The sequence below is a fragment of the Cupressus sempervirens genome, chromosome 10 (assembly GCF_028749045.1).
Source record: "Cupressus sempervirens isolate cs-2001-9-10 chromosome 10, ASM2874904v1, whole genome shotgun sequence".
In the NCBI taxonomy this organism is placed as follows: Eukaryota; Viridiplantae; Streptophyta; class Pinopsida; order Cupressales; family Cupressaceae; genus Cupressus; species Cupressus sempervirens.
The window spans coordinates 731,985,503-732,008,519 of NC_143127.1; the positions used below are offsets into that span (position 1 = coordinate 731,985,503).

Genomic DNA, 23,017 nt, shown 5'->3' on the forward strand with positions numbered 1-23,017 from the left:
ATATTCTATACATACATATATACCTAGACATGTTATATACATATGTATACATACACACACACACACACACACATACATATGTGTGTGTGTGTGTGTATTTGTGTGTGTGTGTGTCTATATATATGTATATATGTATATGTGTTTGTGTGTGTGTGTGTGTGTGTGTGTGTGTGTGTGTGTAGACACACACACACACACACACACACACACACACACACACACACATACATATATATGTCCATAAATGTTTATTGATTTATGTGAACATGTGTATGGGTTCTTTAATGTAAAGCTCAATTGAAGGCTTTTTAATGTTTACCAACGTGATCATGTTTTAATGTTTAAAAACTTGATTGTGTTTCAATGTGTACAAACCCAACCATATGTTTAATGTTTAAAATTCCAATCATATTTTAAATGTTAAAAATTTCAATCACATTATGCCTAGGTAGTAGGTTTAGAGAATATGGATGTAGAAGTAAATGTAGGTTCTATCAGAGAATGCATTGGTTGCATTAGATTTGTAAGGAGCATGAATAAATTTAGTCAAAGATCATGAAAGGGCATAAAAGGGATAAGGGTGAGAGACCACCTATAGATAGGGAAACCATTTAAGAAATTCCACAATGATTTATGCTACTTATAGTGACATGAAAGTTAAAGTATCAAAGAGATAGCTACAATTCAGTAGAAAACTTTAAACATTATGTAAAAATGAAAAAGAAAGCATAGTAGAAAATATAATATGTAATGTAGTTCAAGGCACAAGGTTCAAAGAAGAACTTAGAGTGAGAAACAAGAAAACTTAAAGACAAGGGATAAAATAAATAGACAAGTGGAAGAAACTATTTTTAGATGACTCAATGGAGTTTTTTCTTGATGTGAGGGAGATAAAGGATTAATCGCCTCAGAGAAAGAACCAAATAGTCCAATGTTCTTTGAAAAGTGACAAAGTAATCATGTGTTCAATAAGGTGCAACTACAAGGTGAATCATGGAATGCAAATGCTTAAGAAGCATGTTATCATAATGAGGATACACTAAAATTGTACTCCAAGAAAGAGGATTGTAATTTAGTATAGTCTAACTTTATTATATTTTATTGTAGATTGCTTGTGTTGACACATGCTATCTTTTTTAATGTGTTAGGATGTATATATGTGCAAGTATGTATCTATGTTATTTATAGATGTATCCATAAGAGAATATGATTTGTGGTAGCCAAGCTAAGCATGCAAATTTAGTTGGGCCACTTATATCGACTAGTAAGATTGACATATTATGTATAAATTACATACAATAAATACTATGGTGACTCTGTGCATGTGCATTTTTGTAGAGGTGTTGTAGGAGTTCCCATAACAAGGTCAACATGTCAATACATTTCTACATCTATATTATAAGCATATGTAGGATACTTTGATTGTTATTGAGACACATGGATAGAAATGAATGAATGGACGAATGCATTTTGTAATATCCATGAGGCCCAAGTAGCATTTGAGACCTAACAATAACATACATCCCCCATAATAAGGCACAAAAGCCTTAAAACAATTTGTAACCTCCTCCTTAGGTCTACCAATTGATAGTAAATTCTAATCAATTAGGTTTTCATTTTGTCCTACTTTGTTTTCTTTGCTTGAATTGTCTAGTTTTTAAATGTCCTCATAACTAGTAGGAATGTCAATATACACATTAGACAATCCATGACTAGATGTTGTTATGTCTCTACAACTCCATTGCTACAAAACAAATGTTGTTGTTCTTATACTTCATTCATTGTGGTTCTCAATATGCTTTTATAAATTACCACACTTTTGATTAAGATGTATGTTATTTTGTCCTACTTTATTTTTTCAAACAGAATGTTTAAACAACCCTTTTTTCCCTAAATATCGTCATACCTAGTATAGATGCCATTGTACAATGAATAATCCATGTCAAAATATTTGTTGTCTCTACCACTCCCTTGTCGCAAAACAAATATGCCATACAAATTATTTGATATCCATTATACTTCTAATACTTCATTCTTTATAATTACAATAAGATTGTAACAATTGCCTTATGTTTACTTAAACACACTGGTCATATAATATATCTTTCAACATCTAATAATAATTCCTTCAAGAATCTCCTAACTACATCCACATCCCATGAGAGTAGAAACTTTTAAATACCTATACTAACTTGATATATTTTGAACACCTTTATGATATATCTTTTGGAAAGCTTGCGCTACATGATAACAATGGGGTCTCACCTACCTATGATAGGAACACAGAATAACTCAATACAAGTAAACATAATGAACAACATTGTTGATGTATGGCACTTTGATGTGCCTCGGAAATCAAGCTTCAACCCAACGGCTACATTGGACTACTTCCACAAAGACCACAGCTTTAAAGTAGGCGCGTCACATCGTGTTCACTTTATATACCTGAGATATTTTGGCTTTCCTCACGACCACACTGGCCCGCATCGCTCCTCAAAAGACGCTCTCACATGTATAACTTTTTTATTTGTACGCCTGCCATTCAAACCACTCACAAGCTCTCTCTATATGAAGGCAATCTTGGTTGTAACATTAATGTGAGCTTTGTTGCTTGGGAGGTCTTGGACTCGCTTAATGCGAGCTTAAGCATCTCTCAACACTTGGCAATTTCAAGTCTTATTCCCCCCCCCCTGTTTTCCCCCGTTTCCTGTTATTTTTCCATAGCCATGGAGGTTGTTTCTCATGTAAATCATGCTGTGGCGAAGAAGTTATGGAATATGGTGAAGGCGGCATTCATGATGCTGAGGAAAGAAATTGTCTTGAAGAGGAAAATGGTGTTGGAGTTACAAATGATGATGAAAGGAGGGAAAATGCTTGGAAAATCACTAGGAAGATTGATGTTTCAGCATTCTCAAGGGAAGAGCCGCCATTACAGCACTGGTTTTGGGGTTAAGGAATATGAGTTTTCATGCAGCAATACTCCCCTTTCCTTCCACATTGGGAAGAAAAGGCATAACTTTTTCCCTTCTATTCCTTGCATTCAGCCTCATGCTGTTGATGAAGAGGATTGCTATTCAAACGCCATTGTTGTTTCTCAATCTGAATGTTTCTCCAAGAACAACATTGATTTCTCAGATCTGCCTGGCGTAGATGAATCCACAATGCTTCTCTCGCCCTTTTGTGGGGGTGATGATAATAATAATCTCAGTTGCTGTGAAGCAGAGCGTGTTGACAGAGAAGCAGAGGAGTTTATTTCAAGAATTTACCAGCAGATGAGATTACAACGACAAGTTTCCTTTTTGCAATATGATGAAATGCTTGCCAGGGGCGCCCATTAAAGATGCTTTGATTGAAATCTTTTTTTTTCACTTCTGTCTCGTTTTTGTGAAGTGGGTAGGACAAATTGTGTGGTATATATTCTGTGGTATATATTATAGGACAGATTTTAGGAGATTCAGAGTATATATTATTTATTCTTTGAGTGTGTGTAGAATACTTTTGTGTCGTGGTTACACAGATTGTCAGAGATAGAAAAGAAGAGTTTTGTAGTAAGAGATAGCTGTTTTCTAGTTTCTGACTTCCTTTGGTAATCGAGTGAGTTCGGTTAACATTCGTTCCATGTCAACTTTTCTTTGGTAATCGAATGAGCTCAGTTGAAACTAGTTTCATGTCAACTTTTCTTAGGTGACCAAGTGAGCTCAGTACACACTGACATTTGTGTAACATCAAGGACAAGATATAGTTGAATGATTGTAAGAGAAGCGATAGAGGTGATGGATATGGTGAGATGGGGAAGGGATTAGATGGTGAGATGAGGATGGAGAGGAGGGAGTGAGAAAGAGGTTCATTAGGAGGAGAGATATGTGAGATGTAGATTGAGAGAAGGGGAAGAGTGAGAGATATTTCTCACACACACACACACACACACACATTTTTTACCTTGGAAATGCCCACTACTTATTTTTAAATCCTTGATATGACTTCAAAATCTATAGTGAGGGGTTTTAGCTTGGGAATGTCCACTACTCCTTGAGAACATTATACATTAAAAAAATCAAGCCCACTTGTATTTCTAAGTGAATAAGGATTTTTAGTAGCTCTACTTCTATCAAAGAATTTCTTCAATTCAAAAACTTCATCATCAACTAAATACAACGACCTAGGCTTCCTAGATAAAAAGGAATACAATTTGCATCAATGCACTAATGGGTCTTAGAATATCTTAAGTGGTCCTAAATGGATCTAAGATACTTTAAGAGGTTGTAAGGTATCCTGGTACATGTGTTAATGCATCCTATGATACATTAATGGGTTTTGAAATATGTTAATGACTCCTAAGGGGTCTTAGGATACACGAATGGTTTGTAGGACTCTTAAGGGATGCTAAGGGGTCCTATGTGTCTTAAGAGGTCCTGCAATACACTAATGTGTCTTAGGATATCTTTAGTGGTCCTAAAGGGTACTAAAATATATTAATGGGTCCTAAGATATCTTAAGAGGTCCTGGATATCGTAAGGAATCCTAATATCTCCTTGTGCATGTATTAATGCATCCTATGATACATTGATGAGTTTTTGAGATACATTAAGGGGTCATAGGGTGTAAGTAAACCAAGATGATGAGAAAAAAAGGGTGTATAAGTGGTAACTTTTTTTTGAATTAGGTAAAGCTAAACTTGAAAAAGAAATTATTTATGCACTAAAAATTTGAAGATGTGCAAAGAATAAGAATTGTATTAATTTGAATCTAGTTTCTAAACTACTAATTTTTTTTTTAAATGGATGATAATAAGAAGGTCAAATATATTGTGTACAAAAAAATGTTCTTAATTTTTTTAGGAAAACATAACATAATGTCTAGCATGGACACCAAAAAAGATATCTAGTTAGATTTAGTATTTCAAATAACTCTTTGGCAAGAAAACATGGAAGACTAAGAGCTACAAGTTGTGTATTTTTTATTATTTTTTGCTGAGTATTTTTAATAATTTTTTTAAGTCTGAACATCCTTAAAATTAGGTGTTTGTTTGTGCACTAGACATAACTTACATTAAAATAAATTAATAAACATATTCTATACATACATATATATACATAGACATGTTATATACATATGTATACATGCATTAGTTACATACATACATACATACATACATACGCACAGACATGTGTGTGTGTGTGTGTGTGTGTGTGTGTGTGTAGGGATTTATGTGAATATGTGTATGGGTTATTTAATGTTTAAAAACTTGATTGTGTTTCAATGTGTACAAACCCAATCATATGTTTAATGTTTAAAATTCCAATCAAATTTTAAATGTCAAAAATTCCAATTGCATTATGCCTAGGTAGTAAGTATGGAGAATATGGATGTAGAAGTAAATGTAGGTTCTATAAGAGAATGCATTGGTTGCATAGATTTGTATTGAGTAGGTACAAATTTAGTCAAAGATCATGAAAGGGCATAAAAGAGAAAAGGGTGAGAGACTACCTATCGATAGGTAAATAATTTAAGAAGGCCCACAATGATTTATGCTACTTATAGTAACACAAGAGTTGAAGTATCAAAGAGATAACTATAATTTAGTAGAAAACTTCAAACATTATATAAAAAATGAAGAAGAGAGTGTAGTAGAAAATATAATATGTAAGATGTGGTTTTGGGGACAAAATAATTCAAGGCACAAGGTTCAAAGAAGAACATAGAGTGAGAAACAAGAAAACTTAAAGACAATGGATAATAGAAATAGACAAGTGGAACAAATGGAGTTTTTTCTTCATGTGAGGGAGATAAAGGAGTAATCACATAGAAGAATGAACCAAATAGTCCAATGTTCTTTGAAAAGAGACAAAATAATCATGTGTTCAATAAAATGCAACTTCAAGGTGAATCATGGAATGCTAATGCTTAAGAAGCATGTTATGATAACAAGGATACACTGAAATTGTACTACAAGAAGGAGGATTGTAATTTAGTATAGTCTTACTTTTTTTTTTTCTTTTATTGTAGCTTGCTTGTGTTGACACATTCTATCTTTTTTAATGTGTTAGGATGTATATATACACAACTATGTGTCTATGCTATTTATACTTGTATCCATAGGAGAATATGATTTGTGGTAGCCGAGCTAAGCATGCAAATTTTGTTGGGCCACTTATATTGACTAGTAAGATTGACTTATAATGTATAAATTACATACAATAACTAATATGGTGAGTCCATGCATATGCATTTTTGTAGAGGTGTTGTAGGAGTTCTCATAGTATGGTCAATATGTCAATGCATTTCTACTTCTATATTACGAGCATATGTAAGATACTTTGATTGTTATTGAGAGATATGGATAGGAATGAATGAATGAGTGAATGAATTTTGTAACATCCATGAGGCCCAAGTAGCATTTCAAACCTAACAATAACATACATCCCCCATAACAAGGCACAAGAGCCTTAAAACAATTTTTAACCTCCTCCTTAGGTCCACCATTTGATAGTAAATTCTAATCAATCAGGTTTTCATTTTGTCCTACTTTGTTTTCTCTTCTTGAATTGTCTAGTTTTTAAATGTCATCATAACTAGTGCCAATATACACATTGGACAATCCATGACCAGATGTTGTTATGTCTCTACGACTCCATTGCTACAAAACAAATATTGTTGTTCTTATACTTCATTCATTATGCTTCTCAATATGCTTAATAAATTGCCACACTTTAGATTAAGATGTATGTTATTTTGTCTTACTTTTATTTTCTCAAACAGAATGTTTAAACAACCCCCTTTTCTCCTAAATGTCACCATAACTAGTATAGATGTCATTGTACAATGAATAATCCATATCAAAATGTTTTTTGTCTCTGCCACTTCCTCCTTGCAAAATAAATATGACATACAAATCATTTGATATCTATTATACTTCTAATACTTCATTCATTATAATTACTATACAATTGTAACAATTGCCTTATGTTTACTTAAACACACTTGTCATATTATATAATATATCTTTCAACATCTAATAATAATTCCTTCAAGAATCTCCTAACTACATCCATATCCCATGTGAATAGAAATCTTTAAATACCTACAATAACTTAGATATAATTTTTTTGAACACCTTTATGATGTACCTTTTGGAAATCTTGCACTACATGATAACCATGTGGTCTCACCTACCTATGATAGAAACACACAATAACTCACATACAAGTAAACATAATGAACAACATTGTCAATTTATGAGACTTTCACGTGGCTTGGAAATCAAGCTTCAACCTAATGACTACATTGGATTTCTTCCACAAAGACCACTACTTTAAATTAGGTGTGTCACATCGTGTTCACTTTATATAATTAAGATATTTTTGGTTTCCTCACGACCACCCTGGTCTGCACCACTCCTCAAAAAATGTTCTCACATGTATAACTTTTTTATTTGTATGCATGTCATTCAAACCACTCACAAGTTTTCTGTATATGAAGGAAATCTTGGTTGTAACATTAATGTGAGCTTTGTTTCTTGGGAGATCTTGGACTCACTTAATGTGAGCTTAAGCATCTCTCAACACTGAGCAATTTCACGTCTAATTCCCCCCCTATTTCCTATAGTTTTTCTATAGCCATGGAGGTTGTTTATCATGTAAATCATGTTGTGGCAAAGAATTTATGGAATATGGTGAAGTCATCATTCATAATGCTGAGAATAGGAGGAAGATTAAGAACTTGAGCATGAATCGACTTAGTCATCACCTCGAACAAAGGCTCGGGTGGAAAAGTATACTATCGATTAGGATGAAATACAGAGGAAAAAGTAGCCATACCTCAAGATGTAGTAGCCACTTGATCATTAACTATATTTGGAGACTTGATTTTGATGAAATTGTTAGGTTTAGAGAAGTTGTTTTAATTTCTAGCGGCATTACTCTTATCACTAGAAACATGAGCCATCAGAGTAGAGCTCTCGAGTTGACTTACTTGTAACTAGTAATGGTGAAGCACTACACATAGGTGTGAAAAGGAGGTATACTCAGTAAGGAGAATCTCATCCCTAATGTCTTTTTGGAAATTATAAATAAAGACACACTGAATATCATGATTAGGCATAAGATAAGAAATGTGAGCACACCAATATTTAAATCCACTAGTAAATTCAATAACTTTCTCTTTAACATTCTTCTTACTATGCATTAAATCTGTTAAAGAAATTTGAGGACCAATATTATTCTATAATTGTTGAATGAAAGAATTAGCATGAGTTTGAAAAGAAAAAATAGAATAAGGAGGTAGAGAGCAATACCATTGCAAGGCTCTATCCCTAAAAGTATGTAGGAACAACTTAGCCATAAGTCTATAGTCATGAGAAAAATCACTACATATAGTCTGGAAAGTTTTAACATGAATCACAAGATTTTCCTTACCATTATAAGTCTCAAGATGAGGTACCTCAACATGTTTCAAGATAACCACAAAGGATATATAATGAAAGGGGATTACCAACATCACATGTGGGAAAATTGTACTTAGATTGAGTCAATTGAGAAAGTTGTTGTTGCAAAGTGATGACAGTTTGAACCAATGTATTAATGATAGGATCGAAAGATATACTGGAAGGAATAGGTATTCTAGATGGATTAGGAAATTTATAAGAAGAAGAAGGAATATGTAAAGATGTCAAAAGAAGATGAGAAGGAATGGGTAAAAGGTTCAAATAAGTAAAAGGAACCACACTATAAAAAGGCAATGAAGAAGGAATGGAAGTAGGAGGAACACTCATAGGAAGTGAAAGGCTAGGAAGACCTATACATAGTGGAGTTGACACTTGGGTAGAAGTAGTCATAAGAGGTGGAGTATATGTAGGTATGCTAGAAAGAGTGGTAGATACTAGCTATATATACCTCTATATATATTATGCTGAGATTAATCGTTCTCGAGGCGCCTATTTTTATTTAATCCCAAAGTTATTTTAATCGAAGTTGGGATTAATGAAAATAAAAATAGGCACCTCGAGAACGATTAATCTCAGCGTAATATATATAGAGGTATATATAGCTAGTGGCAGTCGCGGCGCAATAGGAAAAATATTTACTTTTTATTTTGATAAGGTTACTATAAAATTGTTAATTAATTTTTAATTAGAGTTGTATGAAGTTAGTATAAAATTATGCTTCAAAATATTTTTAAAAATTTAATATAAGGAGTTTAATATAGATTAAAAATATATTTTTTATTTTTGGGATATTGTAATGTAAAATGTTATAGTCATACATAGATATATGGTTAGGGACAAAGTTACCATTATAGTTAATCTTAACCTTAGGGATAGAATTAGGGTTAGGGTTAGCATTAGAGTTAGGGTTGGAGTTAGGGTTAGGGTTTGAGCTATGGTTAAGGTTAGGGATAGAGTTATGGTTATGGTTATTGCTAGAGTTATAGTTATGGTTTAGATTAGAGTTATGTTTATGCTTAAGGTTAGGGTTAATGTTATGGTCATGATTAAGGTTAGGGTTAGAGTTATGGTTATGATTAGGGTTAGTGTTAGGGTTATAGTAAGGCTAATGTTAGGGTTAGGGTTAAGGTTTGAGTCAAGGTTAAGGTTAGAGTTTAAAGGGTTAGGGTTTGAGTTAGGATCAAAATTAAGGTTAGGGTTAAGGTTAGAGTCCAATTATGGTAGAGTCAAATCCAAAGTTAGAGTTATGCTCATGGTTAAGGCTAGGGTCAGACTTATGCTTATAGTTAGGGTTAGGGATAGGGTTAGAATCCAATTATGGTAGAGTTAGAATTAGGGTTAGAGTTAGGGGTAGAGTTATGCTTATGGTTAATGTTAGGTTTAGAGTAATGCTCATGGTTAAGGTTAGGGTTAGAGTCATCATTATGGTTATGGTTAGGGTTATAGTGGGGATAGGGTTAGGGATAGGGTTTGAGTCAAATATATCTTTTAATTTAATATAAGGAATTTAATTTAGATAAAAATTTTTTTTTTTTTGGGATATTGTAATGTAAAATGTTATAGTCATACGTAGATATATGGTTAGGGACAAAGTTAACATTACAGTTAATGTTAACCTTAGGGATAGAATTAGGGTTAGGGTTAGCATTAGGGTTAGGGTTGGAGTTAGGGTTAGGGTTTGAGCTATGGTTAAGGTCAAGGATAGAATTATGGTTATGGTTATCATTAGAGTTATGGTTAAGGTTCAGATTAGAGTTATGTTTATGGTTAAGGTTAGGGTTAGAGTTATGGCCATGGTTAAGGTTAGGGTTAGAGTTATGGTTATGGTTATGATTAGGGTTAGGGTTATAGTAAGGCCAGGGTTAGGGTTAGGGTTAAGGTTTGAATCAAGGTTAAGGTTAGAGTTAGGGTTAGGGTTTGAGTTAGGATCAAAATTAAGGTTAGGGTTAGGGTTAGTGTCCAATTATGGTAGAGTCAGATCTAGAGTTAGAGTTATGCTCATGGTTAAGGCTAGGGTTATGCTCATGGTTAAGGCTAGAGTTAGAGGAAGGGTTATATTCAGAAGTTTTCTTATGGTCACAGTTATATTTAGGAGGGGAGTAAGGGTTGGGATTTTAGATTATATTTATTATTATATAAGGTGCCCTATATAATAATATGTATATTCCCACGCTCATGGATAAGGTTAGGGAAAGAAGTAGGACCATGGTTATTAGTGTTACATTTAGAATTTCATTTAGGAGGGCATTGTGTGCTATTTTTTCCCCCTATTTTTTCTTGGTTGGGTTGATTCATGCTGCGAGATTCGATAACTCTTATTTCTTCGCGAGCTATCTTCCCATCTTCCCAAAAGTGCAAGATGTTTCCATGCATTCCCATTCTAACTTTTCTTTATACGCTAGTGTCTTCGAAACACTCTAAAGCCTAGAATTGCACAATATGCTACCATGCATCCCCATTCTGATGCATCGTCATGCTACATTGTTTCTTCAATTCTTTGAAGCCCAAAATTGCATCATGCTACCACACATTGCCTTTCCAACATTTCCTCACTCCACAATTCTTTCATGAGTCTTTGAGACCCAAAATTGTGCCACATGGAGGGGGTTCACACCTTTTGTGCTATCTTCTTCGTTTGTTGGGAGGAATCTCTTCACTACATCTTAATCATCCATTGGAAATAAAGCCAATCTTGATCGACGAATGTGACTTAATCCTTCATTGGGAGGAGTTTCCTTGTTGCATCTCAGTCATCCTTTTTGAGGGGAGAATCTACATCGACGATTGTGATTTAATCCTTCATTGGTGAGGATTCACGATGCATCTATGCCGTCTATTTTGAGAGGAAGACCTTCATCGATGACCATCATTCATTTTTGGGGAAACCAAATTCCCCCTTGGGATCAACCTTGCATTTTTTATGGAAGGTTAAGACATCATGTTATCTCTTTTCATAGTTTTTTGCTAGCAACATGAATGTCTTTCCTCTTCTTTCCATGAGTCTCCATTCTAGCGCCTCCTTACGCTGCATTGTTTCTGCAATGCTCTAAAGCCCAAAATTGCGTCATGCTACTACATGTCACCTTTCTGACATTTCCTCACTCTGTAGTGCTTTCGCGAGGCTCCAAGACCCAGAATTGTGCCATGTAGTGGGGGTCCCCACCTTTTGTGCTATGGTTACAATTTAGATTTTAGGGTTATGGTTAGAATCAAGGTCAATTCTAGAGTTTATAGAATATTTAGAGTTAAGATTAGGGATTAAATATACATGAGGGTTAGCATTGGATTGTATGATAATTAAAGTTAGGATTATAGTTAGATATATCATTTAGATTAGGTTTTAGTCAGGGTTTAATTAGACTTAAGATTAGGGTGAGGATCAAGGTGAAGTCTATATTAGGGTTCATATCATGGTAGGATTGAAACTAATGTTAGGGTTAACATTGAAATTATGATTAGGGGTAAGGTGAAGATTTATATTTGGTCATGATTGTGGTTTGTGCTAGGATTAGGGTCTAAGCTATTATTAATTTTATGATTGTACCTTTAGGGTTAGGGTTTTGTTTAAGTTTATGATTATGGTTACAACTATGGTTTATGGTTCAAGTTTAAAGTTGGGAATGTGATTAGGATCAGGGATTAGTAAATTTTTTAAGAGTTCGGTTATAGGTTTACACCATGGTTAGGACCTTGGGACTAGATTTAGAGTTTAATATCATGGTTATCCATATAGGTAGGTTTAGGATTTTGATCAATATTTTGGAGTTTGTTTTTACATTATGGTTAAGGGTTAGATTTTAGGGTTAGGACTATAACCAATATTAGTGTGTAGGTTTTTGGTTTAGATTATGGTTTGGACTAAGATTTTTGTTATGATTAGAGTTTAGAATATCAATAGGGATATGTTTTAGTGCTATAATTATAGTTTAATGTTGGATTATAGTTATATTGTACATCATTGTTGGGGCTAGGGCTAAGGTAGGGGTTGTTGCTAGGGTTAACTAAGGATGACAATTAGGATGGTTTATCTTTTCAAGTAGAAAAAAAAACTCATATTGATTCAAAAACAAAGAAATTATACTTCAAAAATATTTTTCTATGTCATAATAGATTCATTTATTTTAATTATTGTATTAGTTAATTAGTTGTTTGATGTTTCAAAGTAAACATGGCTTATTTTATTTAAATTTAAATAATATTATTGTTTTGAATTGAATTTAGCTTAATTGTTAATGATCATATTTATATTTCTAATATTAACTCCAATTTGATCAAAGACCAAATATATTTTTGGTATTTTTGTAAACAAACTTGCTTAACACTTCCCTATTTCAAAGTTAATAAAATATCATTTCTATTGTCTTAGATTTGAGAGTAAGTATATTAAATAAGTAATAATAAATGAACATTATGATTAATATATTTCTAAAATAAAAATATATTACTTAAAAACTTGTTTACTTTAAATGAATAAAGTACTCATTTACTTGTAAATTTTAAAAATAGAAATTAATCTACATATATATAAAATATTTATTCTTTTTCCTATTTGCATACAAATTAATTAAAATCTAAACTTTAATCTACATAAATATTTTTAAAATATATATCCATCAATAAATAGTTTAGAATAAAGTCAAATCTAAAAATTAGACACATATAGAATCTTTTTAATTTCTATATACATGTTTTTCTAATTTATTTCTACAAACATGCAACTGATATTTCTATTATCCATTTTTTTCCATTTAAAAAAAATCTAGATGTAAATAGAATTTTTTTAGATGCATGCAATCTTTCTAATTTTTTCTACATACATATATTAACATTTCTATTTTATATTTTTTTTTTACATTATGGTTATTTCAATCAAAATATGTAGATGTAAATAGAATTCTTTTCAAAAAGATTTATTTAAATTTAAATAATATTATTGTTTTGAACTGAATTTAGCTTAATTGTTAATGATCATATTTATATTTCTAATATTAACTCCAATTTGATCAAAGACCAAATATATTTTTGGTATTTTTGTAAACGAACTTGCTTAACACTTCCCTATTTCAAAGTTAATAAAATATCATTTCTATTGTCTTAGATTTGAGAGTAAGTATATTAAATAAGTAATAATAAATGAACATTATGATTAATATATTTCTAAAATAAAAATATATTACTTAAAAACTTGTTTACTTTAAATGAATAAAGTACTCATTTACTTGTAAATTTTAAAAATAGAAATTAATCTACATATATATTAAATATTTATTCTTTTTCCTATTTGCATACAAATTAATTAAAATCTAAACTTTAAACTACATAAATATTTTTAAAATATATTTCCATCAATAATTAGTTTAGAATAAAGTAAAATCTAAAAATTAGACACATATAGAATCTTTTTAATTTCTAGATACATGTTTTTCTAATTTATTTCTACAAACATGCAACTGATATTTCTATTATCCATTTTTTTCCATTCTAAAAAGATCTAGATGTAAATAAATTTTTTTTAGATGCATGCAATCTTTCTAATATTTTCTACATACATATATTAACATTTCTATTTTATATTTTGTTTTTACATTATGGTTATTTCAATCAAAATTTCTAGATGTAAATAGAATTCTTTTCAAAAAATCTAGATGTATATAGAATTCTTTTAATTTTTTACATACATAAAATCTTTCTAATTTTTTTCTACATACATAAAAGAATAATTTCTATTTTCTATTTTAAAAAAAAAGCTATCATAAAGATTGATAAAAAAATTGATTGCATATGCATTCTTTATTTTGTGCACTAAACGCACAAAATAAACTATATAGATTAAAACTTCCCGTGCTGGGCATGAGAATATACAATAGAAATATCAGTTAGCAAGAATAGTCAGCCATAAGCAATCAAATCTGCCTTGCCACTGGAAATAGCTTCATTACCATCATCCCGATCATAACCCCCTGTAGCCAAAAATGTTCCCTTGAATGTTGTTCTTATGGGAATCAGGCTCTTTTCACTCGCTATTGTCGTCTGCGAATTATCAATCTTGGGCTTAAAGAAATGAGCATACAATATCTTATATTTATTCAGAGCCTCTGCCATGTGAAGTCCCAGTGCCTCTGGATTTGAGTCATACGCTTCTGCATGATCCGAAAATGGAGAAAGCCGAATTCCCACATGCTCTGCTCCGATTTCCTCCACCACTGCTTCCACAACTTCAAGTGCAAATCTGTACCGATTCTTCAATGTTTCGCCATAGCCATCTGTTCGATCATTCACGCTATCCTTCATGAACTGGTCCACAAGGTACCCATGCGCCCCATGGATCTCAACACCATCAAACCCTGTTCGTAAAAGGACTAATTATGTCAACAAAAGGAACATTCTCTTCTTCAAACCAAGATAGATCAGAATAAAAAAACATACCTGCATCTATTGCATTCCTGACAGCATTTCAAAAATCAGCAACTATATTGGGAATTTCCTCTGTTTTCAGAGGCCGGGGAGGAAAGAAATCTGCCACATCCTTTCGGTTCAGAAGAGGGATCTTTCCAGAGATTGGTTTGCTTGTGGAGGAAACTGGAGATTGGCCATTAGGCTGATAATCTGCATTCCAATGCACCCATTAAATACACAATACACTGTTTGTTGTGGAGGAGAGCCAACCAAATTGAAATTAATTAAAATTGAAATCTAAATCAAAGTAGAATATTATAACTAATTTTGAATTTCAATTTACATCTACATCTAAATCTAAATGAAAATGTAAATAAAAAATAGAAATCTCACCTGCAAAAATGTTACTCCAAAACTTCAATTTACTCCTATTCAAAAACTCCAATCTAATCCTCCAATAACCTCCACCTCTTCCTTCCTGCAAAAACATAAAATGAAAATGAAATGAGGAGCCTTGGTTTTATAACTTCTGAGAGGCTCCTCATATCCCCCAACAGACGTCTCTTCACATTCCACGAATTTGTTTCAAATTCCCCCACTCCCCGCAAAAAAAAAGCATGAATGTGCATGCAAAATTATATTTAACAAAAAAAAAAATCATATTGAAATTATTTTGCCCCTATTTTTTCGGGCCCTATTTTTTTGGGTCCTACTTTTTCGGGCCCTACTTTTTCGGGCCTATTATTTCGGCCTCCATTTGGCTTCCTATTATTTTGGCCAGCTATTATTTCGAGAATTCTTTTTTAATATTTAATTTGGAAGTTTGTAACTGCTCCCAATTCTTTTTTATTGACAGGAATCTTGGCATATTCTCGTGCTGGGCATTTGTGCTGCCATTGTATAGAACGCCTCTCGGTGTAATTAGGATGGAATGTTCAATGGTTGTGGAAGAAGGAGGATATCCCATTTCTTGAGCACATTCCTTCAAAGACTAAGCATGAGTATCGATAAGGCGAGATATACCACGCAAGATAGAAATATTATTATCATCATTATTAACAAGCTTTTTAAGAGCTTTAACAACAACAATGTTATCATGATTTTGATTGTATTGAGCAAGCCAAGTTTCCAATTTATCAAATTCACTAGAAAGATTATCAACTTGCGAAAGAGGAACCCTTAAAGCATCATCATCATCATGGGATGAGTGAGAAGAGTTATGCTCCATTATAGGATTAAGATCATGAGTAAAGATGTGAGTGTCATCATGAGTCCTGGGAAGAAAAGAGGAATCATGAACAAAGGAGCCCATGATTCTATGACATCACCTTATAGGAATTCTATAGGTTGGATTTCATGTAATTAAGCTCATAAAAGAGGAGATCACAAAAGGAAACCATAATAAGATCTAACTATGCAAATGTAATAAAGAGCATAAATAGAAGATCTAGCCACAAGATAGCCAAATCTAACTCTAAAAAGAAAGGTACAAAAGAAGGGCTTACACAAAGAGGGTAAACACCTAAAACAATCTAACTCCAAGAAATAGGGGGAACTCATTGGATTCACCAAAAAATTTTAGTGGTAAAATTGAAGGACTTTAAACAAGATGTTGACTTCCACTTTACTAGGTCACTAAGCCATTCAAATATGTGTGTGAGGGAAAGAGGGGAATTTATGAATATGATTCCACTTATGATCCAAATTATATTCTAGGACCCAAAGCAAGAAGGAAGCTAATAATAAATTCAAATTACAAGGAGGAATGCAATACTAGGAGATGTACTCTATTTGGCCCTTAATAGGATAATGTAAATGTGAAATTGAATTGATTGCTTAAGTAAAGTAAATCTAGATGCTATGTAAAAACAATTAGACCAATTAAGATGTAAAGATAGGGTAAATATATGACAAGAAATTACATATAAAAGACTCACCTTGAAATGTGTAGAGGAAGATGTGTTTTTGCTCCAAAACTCAAAAATTAAATTGTATCTCAATATTCATCCGCAAATCTCAGAATGGAATGATTAAAGATACAAAACTCATAAATCTCTCTAGAATATGAGACTGAAGGACTAGTTCAACTTGGGAAGAAGTCATACAATCAAGTTGACATAGTTTGATGATCTACAATTGACAACTCTCAAAAGCTTGTGAATTTTAGATTCTAGATCTATAATTTTTTTGCTCTCAACCTACAAATCAACCCACACAAAAAAAATTTATGGGTTGGGGTTTGATAAGGGCTTGCCTTGGTCAAGCCCTAGGTTAAGAAATTAACCATAATTGAGAAATATAAATGTAAATGACTGAAAGATAAGATAAATGTTAGGATTCACCTTGCTTGTATTTATGTAAATGTAATGTAGATCTTGAATTAGGATGTAGGGTATCTCCACTCTTTGAAACAGATCTACCATAATCCCATCATGGTGCTATGCATATAAAGGTGCATCAATGAAGAAGAGGAATGCTTCAATATAGATATCCTCCTTTGATGGTCAATAATAAGCTAGAGCTTGAAGAGGAAATGCTCACAAAGTATTCTTCAACTCTAGATATAAATCTCCTTGCTTAAATGCTTGAAAGACTTGAATACTTGAACTCCTTTAATGTAAAAGACATAAATCTTCGCTTGATAGCAAGAGCTTGAGTGAATGAACAATGATTGAGATGAGATATGAAAATGAAGACTTTGAGTCTCCTTATATATGATTTTTTTGGTGAGAAAACAAGGCTAACTGGATAACAGTAAAAAACTAATTAAACCCTAGAGGCCATTTTGACCCTGAGCTCCAAAATTGTCAGGGACTAGGTTGACCTAGGTCGACCTAGTCCATACTAGGTGGACCTAATTTGATCTGGTCCCAGAGATCTTGCCTCAGATGCCCAAGAAAGAAGGGGTTGGTGCCAGAAAGATAAGTGTGGAAAGAGGAAGAAGATAGAGGAAAAAGGAGATTGAGTAGAAGCATATCCATGGTTTGAAGAGGGAATTATGAAGAGGGAGTTAAAAGGTCTTAAAAGGCAAGTGCACCTATTTTAAGATGATACAATAGGTTCTATAAAAATGTATTGGTTGCATAGACTTGTAAAGAGAACGTAAAAAATATTATGAAAGATCATGAAAGGGCATAAAAGGGATCAGGGTGTGAGACCACCCATAGATAGTTTAACAATTAAAGAAGGTCCACAATTATTTATGCTACTAATAGTAACAAGGAAGTTGAAGTATTAAATAGATAACTACAATTTGGTAGAAAACTTTGACCATTATATAAAAATGAATAAGGGAACATAGTAGAAAAGATAATATGTAAGATGTGGTTTGGGGGACAATATAGTTCAAGACACAAGATTTAATGAAGAACTCAGAGTGAGAAAAAAGGAAAATTAAAGATAAGGGATGATATAATTAGACAAGTGGAAGAAATTATTTTAGTTGGAGTAGAGATATCTCTTTATGTGACGGAGGTAAACAAGTAGTCAGAAAGGAGCATGAACCAAATAAGAAGGTTCCTTGAAAGGAGACAAAACAATCCTGCATTCAATAAATTGCAACTACGAGATGAATCATGAAATTCTCATGCTTAAGAAGTATTTTATGATAAGGAGGATGCACTAAAATGACATACTCCAATCTAAAGAGGATGTTTTATCTCTTCATTTTTTAATGTAGTAATTTAATATAAGACTTTTCTTTCTTTATTTTATTGTATGCTTGCTTGTGTTGACACATCTTATCATTTTTTATGTGTTGGGAGGTATATATGTGCTTATGCATCCATTTTAGTTATACTTGTATCTATAGGAGAATATGACTTGCGGAAGCTAGGCTAAGCATGCAAATTTAGTTAGATCACTTATATCAACTAGTATGATTAGCATATTATGTATAACCTACTTACAATAACTACTATGGTGAATGGGGGCATGTGTATTTGTGTAGAGGTGTTATAGGAGTTCTCTTAGCAATGTCAATATATCAAGGCATTTGTACTTCTATATTACGATCATATGTAGGATACTTTGTTCCTTATTGAGACACATAAATAGAAATCAATGAACAAATGAATGAATTTTGTAATATCTATGAGGCCCAAGTAGCATATGGCACCTAACAATAATAGACATCCCCTGTAACAAGGCACCAAAGCCTTAAAGAAATCATAACCTCCTCTTGAGGTCCATCATTTGATAGTAAATTCTAAGCATCAACTTGTTGTTTTGTCCTACTTTGTTTTATCAAACAAAGTTCTTTAATTGTTTGGTTTTTAAATGTCCTCATAACTAGTAGGAATATCAATATACACATTGGACAATCTATGACAAGATGTTGTTGTTCTTATACTTGACTCGTTGTGGTTTGCAATGTGCTTATATAAATTACCACATTTTTTATTAATACGAATGTTACATTGATTTGTTTTTGGATTCGATTGTGTAAAGATTTTTACCATCAACGTTTCAAATCACATTTTTTTTAACATCTCTTTCTCTCTTTCATCCTGATGATGGATCACATAGTGTGATTCGAAACGTTGATGGTAAAATTCTTTACACAATTAGATCTAGAAACAAATCAATGTAATACAATAGATTGTGGAAATTTGATCTCTTTAATATGTATGTTGTTTTGTTGTACTTTTTTTTATCAGACAAAGTGTTTAAACTATCCTTTTTTTCCCTTCTAAATGTCCTCATAACTAGTATGTATGTCATTGTACAATAAGTAATCCATTCAAACTGTTTCTTTTTCTCTACCACTCCCTCATTGCAAAACAAATATGGCAAACCAATCGTTTGATATCTATTAATATAAAATACAATTTTAACAGCTGCCTTATGCTTTACTTGGACACACTTGTCTTATAATATCATATTTCAGCATCTAGTAACAATTCCTTAAGAACTCTCCTAATTCAATCCACATCGCATGTGAATACAAACTTTTAAATACCTATAGTAACTTAGATTTAATTTTTTTCAACACCTTTATGATGTACCTTTTGGAAAGCTTGCACTACATGATAACCATGTGTACAATAACAATAACAATAATAACCAGTGTTTAATAGAATGAACAAAATAGTTGATATATGATACTCTGATGTGGCTTGGAAATCAAGCTTCAACCCAACGGCTACATTGGACTCCTTCCACGAAGACCACAGCTTTAAAGTAGGCGCGTCACATCGTGTTCACTTTATATAATTGAGATATTTTGGCTTTCCTTACGACCACCCTGGCCCGCACCGCTCCTCAAAAGACGCTCTCACATGTATAACTTTTTTATTTGTATGCCTGCCATCCAAACCACTCCCAGGCTCTCTCTATATGAAGGCAATCTTGGTTGTAACATTAATGTGAGCTTTGTTGCTTGGGAGGTCTTGGACTCGCTTAATGCGAGCTTAAGCATCTCTCAACACTCAGCAATTTCAAGTCTTATTTCCCCCCCTGTTTTCCCCTGTTTCCGGTAATTTTTCCATAGCCATGGAGGTTGTTTCTCATGTAAATCATGCTGTGGCGAAGAAGTTATGGAATATGGTGAAGGCGGCATTCATGATGCTGAGGAAAGAAATTGTCTTGAAGAGGAAAATGGTGTTGGAGTTACAAATGATGATGAAAAGAGGGAAAATGCTTGGAAAATCTCTGGGAAGCTTGATGTTTCAGCATTCTCATGGGAAGAGCCGCCATTACAGCACTGGTTTTGGGGTCAAAGAATATGAGTTTTCTTGCAGCAATACTCCCCTTTCCTTTCACATTGGGAAGAGAAGGCCTAACTTTTTCCCTTCTATTCCTTGCATTCAGCCTCGTGCTGTTGATGAAGAGGATTGCTATTCAAACTCCATTGTTGTTTCTCAATCTGAATATTTCTCCAATAACAACATTGATTTCTCAGATCTGCCTGGCGTAGATGAATCCACAATGCCTCTCTCACCCTTTTGTGGGGGCGATGATAATAATAAATTCAGTTGCTGTGAAGAAGAGCGTGTTGACAGAGAAGCAGAGGAGTTTATTTCAAGATTTTACCAGCAGATGAGATTACAAAGACAAGTTTCCTTTTTGCAATATGATGAAATGCTTGCCAGGGGCGCCCATTAAAGATGCTTTGATTGAAATCTTTTGTTTATTTAACTTCTGTCTCGTTTTTGTGAAGTGGGTAGGACAAATTGTGTGGTATATATTCTGTTCTACAGATTTTAGGAGATTTAGAGTATATTATTTATTCTTTGACTGTGTGTAGAATACTTTTGTTTCGTGATTACACAGATTGTCCAGAGAAAGAAAAGAAGAGTTTTGTAGTAAGAGAGTTGTTTTCTAGTTTTAGATTGTCTTCTCTTGTAATGTTGAAGGTCAAAACTTCTTTGGGTTCCGTTTTAATAAATCCAGAGATGCCTTCACACAGAGTGCCTGCTTGTGAATTTTTCGCTCGTTGTATTCAGATTATATAGATTCAATAAAACTTTGTTTTTCCTTAGTTGTTGTGATTAAGATGTTATTTTTAGGAGAGGAAAAAGTGTTCCTCTGTACTATATCTGGACAGATTCCAGATAAAAGATGATATGGAATGACAAATAAATATTCTGTAATGACGTTGTAATTTCATCTGGATTGGCTCATCATGGCTATTATCGGCAAATAATGATTGATAATAATAATTTATGACTTTCATGGTAATAAAGATGCCTCTTTCTATGTGTAGTCATTTCAATTTTTACATCATGAGCATATGCAGGATGATATGTTTGTTACTGAGACAATCAAAGAAACGGGATCGATGATCTATTGTTGTTGTTTAATATTTATATTTATAATATCTTTTAGACTTTCAATTCATCATGGTGCAACCATGTGCTTTTATAGATTATCACACTTCTCACCTAAAAACACATGTTTGGCTTATGATTCCATCTTTCACTTTCTACTGAATATGAGATCACATGGTTTCATCTAGGGCCATATACATTAAAAAATAATTATAAATTAATTTTATATATTTTTATTATACATCTTTTTAGAATGAATAAGTTGCCATTTTTAATAAATTAAAAAGATAATAATAATTTAAAAATAATAATAATTTTTTTAAAAGTGGGTTATAAAAAGAAAACACCTAAGAATTCTAACATATGGAAGTTCAAATATTAATAGATTGAAATTAAATGGCTAAAAAAGGAAAGTTGTACAATAGTAGTAGTTATAGTCATTAGGTTTGCCTATATACCATAAAACCACTATCCTATTCAATAGATTGTTGAGCATACTCAATGGAATAACTATTTTGAAGTGAGGAAACTTGCTAAAATTCAACTAGTCAAGAGTAGCAAGACTAATGAAATGACATAGAGAGTGATTAAGAGTGTTAAGACTATTAACAAGGGACGTGGAGTGAGTAACTTTGTGTGCAAGAACCTTGAGATTGGGATCTTAGATCTCACTAAACAAATTGACCATTGACCATGTGCACATCCACAATTATGTGGGAGTTAAAATCTTGGACTTTGATGATCATGCAAGGAGTATTACCTTGTTGTTTAAGGATTCCTATTGATGTGCGCCTTCTTGTGTAACTAGTGATTTGGCTCCTAGATTTGCATAAGAATGGAAAATAAAATCATAACTTGAGAATATAAAGAAAATAGAACATTAAAAAAAGAACTTGAAAGTAGAGACTGATTTCTTCCTTTCCAAACATAGAGCATAAACCATGAAATAATGTTAAACTTCGTAATTTAAATGGGTGACATGGCCAATAATCCAACAACACCACATACACAACTTGAAGTGGTTTGGCAAAGAGGAATCGAAGAATCCATGCATCTAGCTCAAAGTTTCGTGAACTTTAGTGTAACACTAAGAAAAATGACCAAGAAAGATACTCAAATTATTCACAAATAAATAGTAGGGGTTAAGGACACCCATGTGAGAGAAATGAGAACCAAGTAGGAGGCCTTGCTAATGAATGTAAGTTTTCCAAATTAGTCAACTTAGGTTAAAAATAGTTGTCCATCAATAATTTCAAATTATTGATGCCAAGTATTATGAGAAGACCAAAGGCACTGACTATTTGATTGGTTTACCAATAGGAGATAACATGCAATCCATTTACACTATAAGCTAATGCTTCATGATCTATCATTTTTAATCTTTTTGTTGAGGCTTGGAGGAACTAAT

The 23,017-nt window shown here is 32.7% G+C and overlaps 2 protein-coding genes and 1 pseudogene across 2 annotated transcripts; 2 read left to right on the forward strand and 1 right to left on the reverse strand.

Annotated features, from left to right (window-relative positions):
* Positions 1–2,567: 2,567 nt before the first annotated feature.
* LOC149535930 (uncharacterized) lies at positions 2,568–3,355 on the forward strand. Its single transcript, XM_089805214.1, has one exon. The coding sequence runs from the start codon at positions 2,727–2,729 to the stop codon at positions 3,336–3,338; it is 612 nt and encodes a 203-aa protein (XP_089661340.1). The 5' UTR covers positions 2,568–2,726; the 3' UTR covers positions 3,339–3,355.
* A 10,977-nt stretch (positions 3,356–14,332) lies between these two features.
* LOC149535931 (putative 12-oxophytodienoate reductase 11 pseudogene) lies at positions 14,333–15,037 on the reverse strand (annotated as a pseudogene).
* A 5,116-nt stretch (positions 15,038–20,153) lies between these two features.
* LOC149535932 (uncharacterized) lies at positions 20,154–21,320 on the forward strand. The gene has a single exon (XM_089806745.1). It carries the CDS (start codon positions 20,333–20,335, stop codon positions 20,942–20,944), a length of 612 nt encoding a protein of 203 aa, XP_089662871.1. The 5' UTR covers positions 20,154–20,332; the 3' UTR covers positions 20,945–21,320.
* Positions 21,321–23,017: the final 1,697 nt, after the last annotated feature.

Coding starts and splice junctions, on each gene's coding strand:
- LOC149535930 (XM_089805214.1), top strand. CDS start 2,727: ATGGAGGTTGTTTCTCATGTAAATCATGCTGTGGCGAAGAAGTTATGG.
- LOC149535932 (XM_089806745.1), top strand. CDS start 20,333: ATGGAGGTTGTTTCTCATGTAAATCATGCTGTGGCGAAGAAGTTATGG.